Source organism: Podarcis melisellensis (genome assembly GCF_964234715.1).
Source record: "Podarcis melisellensis genome assembly, chromosome: 3".
NCBI lineage: Eukaryota > Metazoa > Chordata > Lepidosauria > Squamata > Lacertidae > Podarcis > Podarcis melisellensis.
The window spans coordinates 83,129,402-83,146,017 of NC_138530.1; the positions used below are offsets into that span (position 1 = coordinate 83,129,402).

General features: G+C 42.5%; 1 protein-coding gene across 4 annotated transcripts in view; it reads left to right on the forward strand.

Annotated features, from left to right (window-relative positions):
* Nucleotides 1–16,616, forward strand: part of FILIP1 (filamin A interacting protein 1) — a 79,699-nt gene that overhangs the window by 47,671 nt on the left and 15,412 nt on the right. For all 4 annotated transcript variants that reach the window (XM_081904856.1, XM_081904854.1, XM_081904855.1 and 1 more), the window contains 2 exons: nt 721–894; nt 2,121–2,299. In XM_081904856.1, coding sequence (XP_081760982.1) covers nt 721–894; nt 2,121–2,299 — 353 coding nt within the window. The remainder of the gene's footprint in view (nt 1–720; nt 895–2,120; nt 2,300–16,616) is intronic.

Consider the following 16,616-nt stretch of genomic DNA (forward strand, 5'->3'; position numbering starts at 1 on the left):
GAATCTGGAGGCTTGAAACATCTTCCAAGCCCCACCCTTACTTAGCTGAAACCAATCCTGGCTGACAGGGCTACTCATGAGTAAGCCATGAGTTTAACAGCTTCTTCCCCACAGCATGGCAAAACGATGATAGCCATTCCTTGTTGCTTGTTCCCACCTTCTGCTTTTCTGAGGTAAACTGCATCCAAACATGGAGGTTTCATACAGCTATTATGGCAGTCAGTAGATATGACCACTACAAATATGTTAAATCCCGTTTTTCAAAGCCTTGAAGCTGGCATCAGTGATCAGCCCTTGGGTCTGCAGGCTTCTCAGATGAGGAGCAAGAATGGGGGGGGGTCTCATTGTATGGGGTCTCCTGTGTAAACTGCTTAGAGACTGCTGTCATTAAGCTTTATACAAATTGTTGAAATAAAATGAATGAATGAAAGGAGTGGGACCCTTCCCACACTAATGATCCTATTGGAACTGGACATCCCTGCACCTTCACTGGAGGTCCCCACAGAAGCTGCCTTGGTTCCTAGAGGGCTATCAGATGCCTGGCTACCACCCAGAGGGCCTCAGATGAGGAATTCAGAACTGCCCCCAAAGTGCCCAGCTTATGCATGGACACCATTGGATACAGCCCATAGCACGTCAGCAGTCGAAAATGCTGCTATTTCATTGTTTAAGTAATTAAATAATAGTAGTAGTAATATTAATAATATTGTCAATTTGCAGGCTCGAGAAGACGTGATCCATATGCTGAAAACAGAGAAAATAAAGCCTGAAATTCTGGAGGCGCACTATGGCTCTTCAGCTCCAGAGAATGTCCTCAGGATATTGCACAGGGATGCGACCCTTGCCCATGAGAAATCAACAGGGGAAGATGTCTATGAGAAGCCAATTTCAGAGGTAAGCAAATTACTTTAGGAACCTTGAGTCAGGGTGTCCTTTTCATTTTGACTTGCATTTGCTATTTGCTTTACAAAATACCACAACTGAAGGCATGGGCACACCCCCAACCTTGCATGTCTCTGTTTTCCTCTCTTGCACCACATGTTGCAGTGGCAACACTTGCGTACGTAGATACCTAATCTGATCCTCTACAGTGATAGTGTGTTAGCGCTCAACACGTTGCATGTTTTCAAAGTTTACGAGAATTAAAAATCTAAAAAGCAGACTTTGAGGCTGTGATTGGAGAAACACATGCCTTTGAGTAAGAGAACACTGTGAGAATTACCTCTGAGGAAACATGCATGTTCTGAATGTGGAACCAAGGGCAACAGTATGTAACCATTTGCAAATTCCACAGCAGCACAACACACCAGTGACCAAACCACTGTGATATCTGTATATAGTCCTGTGAAGTTGACTGTGTTTGCTCTCAAACAGGGATGGAGAACACTAAGCCCAGGAGTCAAATGTGGCCTGTTGACCTTGAAAGCATAAGCCCCTGGGATATCGTGGGGTTTGGGGTGTGTGAATCACCCTGTGTTCCAAATCCCATTTAGTTATTCCACAGAAACTTCTAGACTTCTGATTAACTTGCTGACTCTATATAATGGATGACTATTATTACAGAATGGGTCTCTGTGTTAGGCATAGATGCCAAAGGAAGACTTTTTCTCCATATTTTTTTTTAAAGAGAGGGGTAACTGTTAGCTGTCATTGAGAACATAGTGATCATGAAGTATAAAAGGGCAATCACAACTAATCTTCTTAAACTGCTCTGTACAGTTTAATTCTGAAGAGATTTAAGAGTGAGCCTTTAAACCTCACTGAGAATCTTCCCTTCCTTCACACTGAAATCTCTTTTCTCCTTCCAATGAAATCTGAAATAGTGAGCTGAATAATCAGTCCCTTCCTTCAATCTAAGCTCTCATCAAAATCAAAATGTCAGTAGCTCATTGCTGAAGCAGCTTGGTATGGTTACAATGTTAACTGTTGTCCTCCTCTACATTTGATCTGTCGTGGGCAAAGCTAATGGGTATCAGTGGTGTTTATTACTAGTGACTGCTTAAAGGCAATGAAAGAGGCCATGCCACGTTTACAGTAATGCAACATCCTTGTTCAGCAGATGTACCAATGTCAGCCAACAATGTATTTAACACAGTCCATTTTATATTTCAACCAACCAGCTGGACAGACTGGAAGAGAAGCAGAAGGAAACATACCGGCGCATGCTTGAGCAGCTCCTCCTGGCAGAGAAATGCCATCGGCGCACAGTTTATGAGCTGGAAAATGAGAAGCATAAACATACAGATTACATGAATAAGAGCGATGACTTTACCAATCTCTTGGAGCAGGAGCGTGAAAGGTGAGCATTAAGAGACAGCCTGTTGAATAAACTCTGCATTTTGGGGGTTATTCTGATGGGAAACAACGGGTTTTTCAAATACATTTTTCAGCAGAACTGCAGAATTCCAGATATCAGAGATATTGTAGAGAGGGAATTAACATTTTTAATATACTGTTTCTCACCACTTATTGAACTTTTTTGCCCAACCAAAACCTATTGTCAGTTCTCTTGTACTGTTGAATCCGTATTGCAGATATGGGAATAATTCATTCAAGGCTGCAGGGCTAGTCTAAGACTTAAAAAAATAAATAATAATTTGGGAACAAATATACAATCAATTACAGTTCCTCTCTGTTGCTGCCACACAAACCCTATGCCCAGCTGTATTAGTAGTAATAAAATAAAACATTAATTCAACCGCTGCCCATTTAAGATGTGTACCAGTTTCCTGTAGGTCTGGGGTGGTCTATATGCATGTTCTTTCTTTGTTTCAAATGAAATAAAAGTGGACCACATAGTCCAACACTTTTTCACATCTGAAGCAGAGTGGCAAATGGCACCCCCTACTTCTTCAATAGTTTCCACAGCCAGCCAAATTATTTTGGCACCCAAGAAAAGAAAATCCCACATATGCCTCTTCCCCACCCCTCTGACAATAAAACTACAATAATAAATTAAAGAACTAACAACTTGTTGCCCTTTCATGATACCCAAAATCAGATGCCTGAGGCAGCTGCCTCACTTTGCCTAATATTAGGACCGGCCCTACACACATTTTTATATAATGAATCCAATCCTCACTGATTCGCTCTGTGATTTCAGTGTGAATGTTTCAACATGCAAAGATACCCTTGGAGAAATAGTTTGGATTGGTATGTGCTAAATCATGATCTGGACATATGTTTAGTCATTGAAAAAAATAGTTCAGGGTGCACACTGGAAACATCAAGCAATGTCAATTTCAATATATAAAAAGCAGCAATCTGAATAATCTCTAGGATAACCAGTAAAAGAAACTGACTGGTTTATCCTAGTTTATCTGCTGTTTTGGTAGTGGTGATGGTAATCCATAGGGAATATATAACCCAATGGACTTATATCAGTTTTATAGCACAGTCAGTCGTGGTTTCACCTAAAGAATGCTGAGAATTGTATTGCGATGAACTACTGAACATTTTATGGGGCATCTTCATGACATCATGAGAAAAACATCCTTCTCCTATGTTTTCCCTGTTCAGACTCTATTCCCCATCCATAGCTCAGAAGATTTTACTTTTTTGAAGACAAAAGGACAGCTGCACACTTTCCCCAGGCATAGATGACCAATCAGACAGCTGTCCACATGTTTGGGTTGGTTGTAGCCTGTATAAATTGTTCTAGAGATTCTCTCCTCTGAGATCTGTCTCTCCTCTCTAGGAATCGTCTCTATTGCTTTTATCTCTCCCAATTCCAAATAGCAGTGCTTTTATATCAGTTTCCATTAGAGTCTCCCCTGATGGGAGTCTACTTAGCTTGAACTACCACGGCTTTCTCTAATTGCTTTGCAGTGGCACCAAGATTATGGGTCGGGGACAAAGCAAAAACAGACACATAATTCCAAATTACGTGCAGCGTTCAAGTGGAACTAAGCTAGCAAGTGTCTCTCTGTGTTCACATAGTCAACGTTTGATTTTGATTTTTTCATAGTCTCTTACAGAGGGACTGTCCTGATTGGTTAAAGCAAATCACTGAAAATACAGGCAATTGATGAAATATATGACATCAGTTTTCCTGTGTAAACTACAGTTCCCATAATTCTTCAAGGGAACTCATGTGCTTTAAATGTGCAGGGCCAGTGAGGATGTGATGGCTAGGGAGGAACAAATACACAATACTCACTCTCCAGCCTCGCAGTTGTGAGAGAATGTCCCCAAAGAGCCTGAAAGTGGAAACACTGGCTTGCAGTTCTTGGAGCCGCTGTTTCGGAGGCCTTGGAAAACAAAACCAATGGAGCAACACTCTTCCTTATATTTCCCTGTATACGAACTGCTGGAGTTATTTAGCCTAGCGTAATCAGTTAGCTTTTACGTAAGGCTTCTTTGTAGGTTAAACCGCTGATAGTGATTGGATGTTTGAGTTTTCTTAGCTCAGTATCCTCAAAGTTCTTTTCTCCAGTTGAAACAGTAGGGCCCAGGTATAGAGAAACGCTGATTAATTTATTCCAATACAGAGTACACACACACACACACACACGTTATCCTGCTTCAGTGCTAGCGTCACAAATATGGTCTTTGTTAATTCTCCTGGTTCCACCCCCTCTGAAAATGCACGGCTATAATTGTAGGTATACGCAGGGGATCCTCGGACCCCCGGATCTTCCTCCTATGAAAACTTTCGCTCTTCTAATGACATTTTCTGCTCTCCATCCCAGCACCCCCAGCAAAGAAAGAACTGGCGAGTTTCTCAGTAGCCTGTGATAATACATTCCTCTCTGCTTCAGTCATCCTGGCACTGAGATGCTCCTTGGCTGCTCTTCTGGTGATGTAATGCTGGGACCGCATCACCTGCAAAGGAAACTGATCTGCATCTAATAAAGAGCGCAGGCCTCTTGAATCAGAAACGGGAGCACTGATGTTAGCGGATTTCAAACATCTCTCTCGTACCCCCCACCCCCCCTTTGTGCTTTTGTTATTCAGGTTTCCTTCTCTTCCCTTTCCCATGAGAAGCCAGCCCCAAGCCTTTCTTCCCAAAATGTTTTCATTTTGCTCCACTTTATTTCATATACATGAGATGCAGAGCGACTGTGGAGGTCTAAATTCAGAGAAAGGCCTTCTCCTATGATGGGCTTAAAATCTGCAGACTTCTCTCTCTGGGTTTGTGTGTTAAACAGAACGGTTGCTTTAAAAAAAATTACAGCAACAGAGAATAAAAGGGCTATACTAGTGTCATTTTGTTGTCGACTAGTTGAAGCTTTGTCAGAGCATGTAGGCCGAGATATAAACCACTGCTCAGACTCGCGCAAGTGTGTTAACCCAGGAATAGAGACAGATTGTGTGTTAGCCCAGATAGAGGGGTGCCAACTCCCATCAGCCCCAGACAGCACGGCCAACAGTAGCTGACCCTGATCCCTGATCAAGCAGCTTTTGAAAGTTTGGTTCCACATAGGCAGTGCCTAGCGGGGGGAAGGTAGCTCCTCATACAAACAGCTCCCCACACCCCATTGCCAGACTCATGTTGCTTCTTGACAGAAAGCCGTTTTTCATAGGATTGTTTCATACAGATAGAGAAATGCCGTCCTGTGTGGGCTGAAGGCTTCCTTCCAAGCCACTAGAGTTCCGCTCTCTCCTCCTTTTCTGGGGAGGGTTCTGTAGCAGTTCCTCCCTAACGCTTCTCTTTGGCTCTCACCTTGTAGCCCCTTTTGGGGGGCTTCCACCTTGGCCTACACCCCCTCCTCTGTTGCATGAACCACAAACCTGGCCTGTGAGTCAAACCAACTGGATTTACTTTAGAGAAACCTAAAGTGGGGCAAAATTCACCTTCACATAATACACTTGCCCCTTTCTGTTGCCCCTTTTTTCTAGTGCCTCCACTGCTTTTTAAAAGCATTGCTGGGAGGCAATAGAGGCAGAAGGTGCTGTTCTTCAAGAAAAACAAGTATAGAGTCCCCTTGGGCCCAAGAAGCTAATTTTATGGTTCTTTGTAATCTGATCATAATTGGTAATTTCTAATAGCAATACACCTGTAACAATATTTGAAGACCAAAAGCCAGAAGCTTATATTAGGCCTACTCAGAGTAAACCCATTGGCTTTAATGGATGTGACTAACTTGGGTCCATTTATTTCAGTGGTCTACTCTGAGTATGGGACGCGGGTGGCGCTGTGGGTAAAACCTCAGCGCCTAGGACTTGCCGATCGCATGGTCGGCGGTTTGAATCCCCGCGGCGGGGTGAGCTCCCGTCGTTCGGTCCCAGCTCCTGCCCACCTAGCAGTTCGAAAGCACCCTTAAGTGCAAGTAGATAAATAGGTACCGCTTTATGGCAGGAAGGTAAACGGCGTTTCCGTGTGTTGCTCTGGTGCCGGTTTGCCAGAGCAGCTTTGTCACGCTGGCCACGTGACCCGGAAGTGTCTGCGGACAGCGCTGGCTCCCGGCCTCTAGAGTGAGATGAGCGCACAACCCTAGAGTCTGTCAAGACTGGCCCGTACGGGCAGGGGTACCTTTACCTTACTCTGAGTACAACCTAGTAATTTGGATACAATCCAGAATTTTCATCTCATACAACATGATAGATTATATGTAAACATAAAATCTGTCACTTTAATTGTGCAAGGTGGTGTTTTTTTAATGTTCAGATACATTTTCTGCCTGTATCTTCTGAAGGTTTCATACGTTCTGTTCGTTAGTTTTTCTCCCTTGATTCTAAAGCTATGATCCAGAGCGGCGGTGAGGGGTGAGGGTGAGCAGGACAGCACTATTGGGTGTTGTGGGAATTTATAGCATTGCAATTATCACTCCTCTCACTGTACAGTGATTAAAATCTGCAAGAACAAAAGAGCAGGAGAATCAGTGTAATATTCTGAGAGTTCTGGCATAACAAACCCTCTTTCATAACTGCATATCACTGTTATATCTACAACACTGATATATATATTTCTATTTTTCTCAGGGATACCGTCGATATATTGAATTTCTTGAATTCAAAGACAATAATTTAAATGAAAGGGATGATCTTGGAAAAGACACCCACTAATTTCATTCAAATGTTTTCTAATTTCCATAATGAATATTTAGAAACTGGTAAATGAAAGGAAAACAACAATTACTAATCCAGTTGTTCTTACTTCCAGCTGATCTTTAAGACAGCAGTTTATAGATGCTACTAAGACTGGATGGAAATGGTTTCGAGCTTCTGTATGGGTTGAACAGTTTTTAAGATTAAGGAGGGATAACTAGATAATTGTAGCCACATGATAACTAGACAGGGAGAAAGGAGGATGTCAGGACAGTGCCTCAAAATAGTTTTGCTGGAGGGGACCACAACTCAGCAGGACAGCACATTCTTTGCATTAAGAATTCCCAGTTGCCAGGTTCAATGGCAGGCATCTCCAGATAAAGTGATGGGAAATACTCTCATCTAAGAACTTGGAGAGCTGCTGCCAGTCAGAGAGTACAATATTAGTCTAGGTGGACAAATGTCTGATTTGGTATGTCAGCTTCTTGTGTAGTGAGAATTATGGCCTGCCTGATATTGTTCTCATGCTGAAAATAAAATCTATTGAGCTTCCACTGGGTTATAAATTACAGCTGATTCATCTAATATTGTGAATGTTGTGAACATTTCTCTAGTGGAGAGTGAGCTGATGGCTTTAACAGGAGCTGAGAGTAGCTCAAGGATATTGCACTACAAGTTCCATTGACCTCAGTGTGACTTACCAGTACTTCTGAGTAAACATGCCCAAGATTGCCTGGTAAGAGTGTGATGTATGATTCTGCAAAATAAGTATAAAAAGGAAATGGATTTAGGCAGTTTCAGAACACCACAATTATTTCTCTGTGTGTGTAGCATAAGGATTGATTTAGTGCCAAGTAACATAAAAGCGCATGCAGCGTGGCTGACATTTGAAAAGGTAAAACAGCTTTGATTTTATCTGGAACCAGACAGATCATACAGCTTACAAAAATAAATAAATACATTGGTAGGGTTCTGTCATATTATGATTTGTAACTAACAGGGGAAGCTGTGGACATTGCAGGAGGCTAAACTAAATGACCCTCACTGGTGGAGGAACAGGGGTGCGGGGGGGAGTGCACCACCCCCGGCGGCACGATCCCGGTGAGGTGCCATCGTGGCTGCCCCCCCCCGTGCTGGGTGCCACGCCCCTGCAGGCGGTGCATCATGCCCCAGGACGTGTGCCACACCCCTGCGGTGGCACGTCGCGTCCATGCGGGTGGCATGCCCCACCCCCCAGTACACGTGCCACACACCCCGGGACGCACGTCAGCCATGCCCCCGCCTGCTCTCTGCCCCACCCCCCACTGGAGCTTGAAGCTCCACCACTGGACCCTCAGGGTCCCTTTCAATTCTACAATTCTATGAAATGTCTGCCATAAGCTATAGTTTATGGTTTGCTCTTTTTGAAACGGAAATTTTTGGGTGAGGCATGTGACTGACAGTGCAGTTCTCTACACAGAAGTAAGCCCAACTGGGTTCAGTGTGAGGTATTCTCAGGTAACTGTGTAGAGTTTGGTATTGCAACCTATGATTTCAAAGAGAACGGCACTGTATCATTGATGCATTGATGGAAGAAGAGGAATGGGACAGGATCAACCCCCCCCCCAAGGGCTTTCCGCACCACCATCTGGTCATATGCTTTGAGAAAAGCCTGAATTCTCCCCAGTCAAACAGAAATGCTTTTAAATAAAAAGTGTCTAAGGTCATTATGTTTAGTTCATGAATCATACTCTATAAAAGGCAATAAATGCATAACAGGGAGATATAGAACAATTCACGGCGTGATTTAAAGAAGAAGAAAAAGCAGCGCCTCAGCCCATCAATTCAGAGGGAGAAAAAAGCCTCAGGAGAATAATATAATGTTTTATAACATCTGCCTGGAATGACCTGTTTTAAATAAAAGCACGGCTGGTGACTACGGCCAGTTGTTCAGCTTAAGTTTACTAAGTGAGGGGTTTTTAGGGAATATGATGTAAGCAATATAAAATGTATAGCCCAGAATCAGCACAGCTTGCAATCCTCTTCCCTCTTCCAGCATTCTTTTTTCAAGGATATGTTTTATTTCTCTTTATTGAATACTTTCCCAAGAGGCACAACATGAGTAATGCAATATATTTATATTAAAAACAGCCAGCTTTCCTTTTTCCCATGATTAAAAAAAACCACCCTTCCCTCCACCAAATGGGTTCTAGGAACTCATTAACATGCATTAAGCACTGCACAGGTGGAAATCTGCAGGTTTGCATAGAAATATGATCATTATCTAGAAGCCTCACCTCTGAGCATACAGTAACCTGGAGCGGCATTAAGATACGGCTTCTTTAAGGATGGTGATTCCTTGTTTGCAGTGCACTTTTCATGGCAGCAAGTAAACGGGAATCCTGGGGAATAGTTGTTTGTTCTTTTGCAACAAGCATCTGGCTTTGTTTGTAGAGGATTTAAGTAATGTAGCCAAGGAATCTAGGAGTTCTGTGGGTGTTACCTTTACTACATTGCATGAGTTCCATTGCATGAGATAAGAAGCATGAAAAGAGAAGCCAAAGCAGGGTTTAATTGATGCAAAAGCACAGTCCTGAAATCTATGTTTAAAAGGGGGCTGAATCCTGGAATATAAGCAGCATGGTTGCAAGAAGAAGCTACTGCTTGTAAGTATGGAACCCCAAACTGGTGGCTGTCATCTCCTCATTTAATTAATGCAGACCATAAGGCACAATGCAGCATACGGCATATATGATAGCAAGGTAGTTTTATGGAGACGGTGGATCTAAAACACCTGGCTTCAGTCAAACACAATTGAAAAGATCTTATCAAGATCACAACCACACCATACATTTGAATGCTACTTCAACAGCCATGGTTTCCCTCAAAGAATCATGGGAACTGTAGTTAAGGGTGCTGAGAGTTAGCAGAACTGGGAATTACAAAACCACTTTTTAGCGCTCAGTCGGAGCAAACAGCAATCTTCCAGACTGACATTTGCTCTAATTTAGCATTGAAGAATGGGTTTTCCCTGGGAAAGGAGTGGGTCAAGAGGAAAACTGCTTGGACTCACTCCTTCTAGTGGAAGTGAGGACAAGCCCTAAGTGTTGCAGTAGTAAGTCCTTGGGGTTTGGCCAACCAAGTCTGAGCTTTTGAGCAGCATGAAATACAGCTTAGGTGGATAAATAGGTGTTTGGTTGCTACTGATCTAGTTCCTAATTATTTAATTATTGTTTATACAGTAATTCATGATTTGTTTTTACTGCTGCAATCTGCTTAGCGTTCTCACAGGCAGGTAGGGGGAAAATAAAGAATCAAATCTGTCAAGAAAAATACCTCTGGCAGAAATTAAACAGATGAAAACTGATAACTCACTCAGTAGAGCACAAGACTCTTGATCTCGAGGTCGTGGGTTCGAGTCCCATGTTGGGCAAAAGATTCCTGCATTGCAGGGAGTTGGACTAGATGACCCTTGTGGTCCCTTCCAACTCTACCATTCTATGATTCTGCGAAGTTTTTGCTAGCATGAAGATGCATTGATGGGGGGAAGCGCTGACCTGATTCATCTTCTAAATTGCAGCTGTTAAAAATAATTTAATTTCAGATGATGCTACCAAACTTCCAGAAAGGTAGCACACCCACCTTCTGCCTAGCTTGGCATATCACCATGTCTTTCTTCACTGGTCATGTGAATGTACACTTTCTTCACTGGTCATGTGAATGTACACTAAATGACATTTAATTCAATGACAGTGCAACCCAGATTTAGCTGTTGTAGGATGACCCCCCGGAGACTCATAAAGTGGCTGATTCTATATAAATCAGGACTTGTTTGTAGAGTGATGCTGTTAGTCCAACAGCAATCTCATACCCTCAAGCATTATGTCACAGCTGTCTCTTAAATACACAACAATTGTAGACTGGATTTTCAGTGTTGTTTTTTAAAATTGCAACCCAGTTTTTTTCCTGAGTTACAAGCAGACTTTGGGCATGTAAATTCCTAAGATAGTTAACCTAGTGTCTCTTTAGGAGATGTATAGCAACTATAATAAACAGTCTCTAGAAGAAAGCATACCCTTCCTGTAATTTTTAGGTGGAGGGGGTCATTTCAGCTTCCATTATCCTTTGTGCTGCATTTAGGATGGGAATCCATAACAGATAAATAATGGTTTTACTTTACTTTCATGCTGTGTGATTTCAGCTCCTTAGGCTGATTCTGAAAGGATTGCAATTGCAGCTTGAACACATGTTTGAATGGAACTGGCTGGAGTTCAATTAGTTTGGAAGAGGGGGGGATTTTAGGGGGGAGGATGAGAATACACTTCTATTGTACCTACCTTCCCCCCTACTTCCCCCCAAGCCTTTCTCTAGCCACTGTTTTCCTTTGCTTTCTGAAGTAGTGAGGCTCCACCCCCCCTCACTGCCCAAAGTTAAATCTGCACAATAATGAACCATATAAGGGAGGGATGACATCATCAGTGAGTGGTCCCAAGCTGTTTTGCACAACATTCACCTTTCATTGTTCTGATGACATGGCTGGAATGTGATGGCTAATTCCCTGTAGAGCAGGGGCTAAGCAGGGCCTGCAGACTAGCAAACTCTTGCAAAGAGAGGCAGGGAGGGGGAATCGAAAGTGCTCCTCATTAGGAGAAGGTAAGAAAACCACACTCTGCTGTTTTGTTTGTTTCCAAAATGTTGCTTCTTGTGTATGCACATTTTTCAGTACTTGCGCTAATGGATTTGCTTGGCAAGAAGACTCTGCGAAGAGCCTGTTGCATGTAACAGGGAAGTACAGACATGTGCTTCGTTACAGCGGCAAATTAACTGCAGCTTTTAAAACTAGAACAGCTCGGATCTCCCTGTTGACTGACTTGGGGAGGGAAAGCTCTACCTTGCACCAAAACATAGCCTGGCTTTCAAGGTATGGCATGTTCTGACCTTGTAAATAGAGAGATGCTATGAAACTGAATCTTTCCTTGGAGTTACTTTGTGGTTCGGTTTTCATTTCATTGTGCAGAAGACAATTCACAAATTCTTAAGGGAAGGATAACCTAGACCAAATACAGCCTTGGCAGAGCTTTACATCTTTTGCTTCACATTGGCATAGATCTTTTTTTGCTGAACTCTGTACTGATAATTTCTTATTATGTAACCAAGACATTGAATTGTTTGGTCCTATAAGCATTCTGTGTTGTGAGTACTCTTTAGGTTGTAATCCTGTGCTTACTTACCTCGGAGTAGGACCCACTGAGCTCAGTGGGTCTTACTTCCGAGTAGGCTTGTGCTGTTAATGTGATTGCTACAAAACAGTGTGTTGGGAAAGCCTTCAGGGCATTTGAAACAAGTGAGATATCCCACTGCTCTAAAACAGGGGGAATTTGTCTTGCACTGTATTCAACAAAAGCAGTTGGTGTTCATGCTGGATTAATCTTTAACTACTTTGTAAAATGATTTTCTAGTTCCAGTGAACTGGAATTGTTTATTTCTTTGGCATAATTTTTTATAGGGCAAATCCCAAGGCATGTTCTGAAAGCACGTGGTGGCAGCCACCTTAAAAAGGTCAATAGCCTGGATTGGAGTCCACCTTGGAACCTCATTATTGCATCTTGAGTTTATTAATGGAAGAAAGGTGACATATAAGTAAAGGTAAAGGGTCCCCTAACCGTTAAGTCCAGTCGGTGAAGACTCTGGGGTTGCAGCGCTCATCTCGCCTTACCGGCCGAGGGAGCCGGTGTTTGTCCACAGACAGCTTCCGGGTCATGTGGCCAGCATGACTAGGCCACTTCTGGCGAATCAGAGCAGCACATGGAAATGGCGTTTACCTTCCCACCGGAGTGGTACCTATTTATCTGCTTGCACTTTGACGTGCTTTTGAACTCCTAGGTGGGCAGGAGCTGGAACCAAACAACAGGAGCTCATCCCATCACGGGGATTCGAAATGCGACCTTCCAATCAGCAATCCCTAGGCTCTGTGGTTTAGATTTTAACAAACAAGGTTATTTTCAATGCTACCTTCTTTATCTGACCAGTCAAAAAGCCTGAGTGGTGAATTGGGCAGATCATGCCTGCTTACCCAGCATGCGCACGTGTGTGTGTGTAGACACACACGCACACATGCACACACACACGTGATAGTGGTAGCATGTCCTGCATCACAGGGTGTCACATAAGCCATCTTAATCTTTACAGCAACTACATAAGTTAGGGCAATACAATTATTTCCATGTTATAGATTACTGGGGGCTCAGGTTGAGGGTTAGCCTAAAACAGCATGCCTTAGCCTTGTTTTGGGGCTACAACTTCCATCAGCCCCAGCTAGAATAGCCAATGGCCAGAGAGGATGGCAGCTGAAGTTCATTGCTGTCTGGAGGGCCTCAGGTTTCCCACCATTGCCATTTCTCATACTTATGTGCATTTCATTTACTTGCAGTGCAGTCTCAAACATGTCTCCTCAAAGGTCTCATGCATGTTAGAATGTGTATTTGTCTTTGTATGGATGCAGTCTATCCACACCAGGCTGCTTTTAGTTGGATGCTCAGCTCTGTCCACATTATGGTACAGATAGTCATGCAAACATTATCTTATTTAAAGCGTGACGATGGCTGGATCGGAGCACCTGAGTTTCCCCCTACATATGGTGTCGGAGATAAACTTGTGCACATAGTCATGTGCGCAGATCATGCAAGCCCTTGTTTTCTTGTGGAGCCCTCATCCCAGATTGTGGTTTTTCAGGGAATCCATACAATCCTTGTGTGGGGAGAAGAAATGTACACCTTTGTAAAAACACAATGTGGGCCAGAACCTTTTCATAGATTATAAGCATATGAGCAAGGATTGTGAATTCCTATTTACGGTCCGCTGCTTAAAAGCTCTTGAAGTAATAGATGATGTTGATGATGCACAACTACTAAATATGATAGCTTTTGCACAGAAACAAGAGGCAACTAGGACACAACCAGAGTTTGTTGTGCATTTCACAATAAGCTGTTGAAATATATTTACATTCAGCAAGACAGCTCTTAAGAGCAAATGCTGGATAGCTCCCTGAGGAAGTTTACTAAGTTTAAGGCTGGCTGAGGTGAGGGCCATCATGTTTTTCTTAAATGGAGAGCTCTTCCATATGGGACAAGGTGAGGGCTTCATTATCACTCTGAAAGTTGTTGAAGGCTGTATTGCAGTACTGAGCGAGCTAGATCTACCACAACCCCTCATAACAGTTTCCCAAGAGGAAACTCTACTCAATGTTGATCTTTCATTTTCTCTATTGACTTTTTGGGAAAAGAAAAGAGAGAGAGGAGTTTTTAAAATTAATTAATTGATTGATTGGTAAGACTGCTCTTCAATAGAACTGCCTTGTCTGGGCAAAAAAAAAGCCAAAAAGAACTCTGTAATCCCCACAGAAGAATGCAAATAATGCCAAACCACAGCTGTATTGCAAGCTATGCCACATTGCTATTCAGTGCCTCCATCTTCAAAATCCAACTGCAGCCTCCAAACTTGCAGGCATTCAGTTGCAAAAATGCATGGATGGCTTTTTGCATATCTGCAGGGAAATCCAATCTCTCTTTGCAAAGACACTTTCCCCTCTGCTTTCATCTCCTTGTAGCAGATAATTGCAGAGAAAGAGCTGCAATTGAACACTTTTCACAACATCAGAGCCCTTTCTCCTCTCAGCTGTTCATTGGGGAGCAGCTGTTGCTTAGGAGGGGACCCAGAGGGTGGGTGCTTGTGCAGCTAGGAGTTCCTTACTTCATTGTAAGAAAATACATACAGTCCAGAAGTAGATTATTTTGGGTTTTGCACGCTTATCCTCCATGAAAGTGCTTTCCATGTCTGAAAATTCATAGTAACCTGAATTGTTTTGTGTAATCCCTAATAAGGGGACAGGCTGAACAGTTTCCTCAGGGATTCTTTAGGCAATACAGTAGTTTTACACATGCTTTAGATATGTGTCAATTATTATTATTTTTTAATCCATGACTGCTTGGTTTGTAGGTTGTAAAAGCAGAGTTATAAAAACCTCTTATTACTTTCTGGAAATTTCTTTAAATATTTCTGGTAAGAGGAAACATGAAAATATTATGTGAACTTGAACTTTAAATAGCTTTATAGAGAAGTATGTGCTTCTACTCTAAAGAGTAGTAAAGTTGGCTGTTTAAGGAGAAAACTTCATTGAATCTGGAATGTTCTAAAGCCTGCAGTGACGTACCCACTGATGACAGTTAATACAAGCAGAACAGTAATAATAGCACTGATACTGTTCTCTTCCTGCAATAATATAGGTTTATACTAGTGAAAATATTGCTCTGTGTTTGGATTCTGCTTTTCAGAACCCTTATTCTTGACCAACTCAAAGCATGGTAAAAGGAACTCAGATCACTTGAGGAATATCGATCTATAGTTCATTTCAGAGAAGCGATAAACTTTGGGCTAATCTGGAAATTTCTGAATATTCCAAATTAAGTGTGTCTCTTTTGGTTTTTTATATTCTTCTAATTAAATGACAAGGTCCGGCTAGTTGAGACTTTGAGCTTGAGGTAATCTCAGAGCGTTAAAATTCCAGAAGCAAGAAACACCTTGTTCAAGCCAGGCTTACAAATATTTTAGTCTGAATCAGTAGTTGCTAGTCGGGTGGTGTTTGTCACCGGCCTTCTGAACACTGAGCATCCCTGGTGGTTCTTGAGAAAGGTTGCATTCAGCATGGGGCAGGTGTGATGGCAGGAGTGCCAGATTTGCTTCACCACTGAGTTGCACCGCACTCTCTCTGTCTCAGGAACTAGCAGTGATGCTCAGTGTTTGGAAGGCAAGTGAGCAACGCTACACTCCCTGCCCCACACCACTAACTGGTGCTGATCTCAGCTTAATACCTTCAGTGAAGGAGAGCACTCTACCTCCCTAGACAGTCTTTGCCACTGTCACAAGGTCACAATATGACCATGGCACAAATAACTGGCCTATGTGGATTTGATACACTGACTTCTACTTTAAGCTATGCTCTCAGCCATTGAACAGCATCAGCAAGCCAGTGCAACATTATCCTGGGCCAGAGATGCCTGATGTGCCGATGCTGCATGTGAAATTGAAGACATCCTCCATGAATTTGCCTAACCCTCTTAAAACCCCATTTAAGGTTGTTACTAATGGCACTTATTCTGCTTCTTCAAAATAATGATGTGCTTCCTGAACCTACTGCCAATCAACCCCATAGCATGTCTCTTGAGTCTCGGGTAGGAGAACAGATTGTGACAAACTACCTCAGGGAAGATGGGAGCATGGCAAGGTGACCGAGTCTGTTTTTTAACCTCGGTGACTCCCTGTCTATTAACAACTGAGAATTCAAAAATTCTCAATATGTGGTAGCATATAATATAAATATGCAGCAAGAACTATCAATATTGGGGTTCCCGTGACAGTTTACTGGGCATAAATTAAAGCTGGGGCACAATGGAAACGAAAACTATATTTTTATGAACAAACACTCAGTGGAAGATAAAGCTTGATAGTTTCACTATTAAAGGCACAGTACTTGTTTTCTGTCAGAAACACTGTTTCAGGTTTAAACAAGATTTTTTTAAAAAAAAAAATTCCCAGCAAGAGAGCTGCTTCTATGAAATCTATTTCATCCCAGAATGGCTATCTGCTTTTAC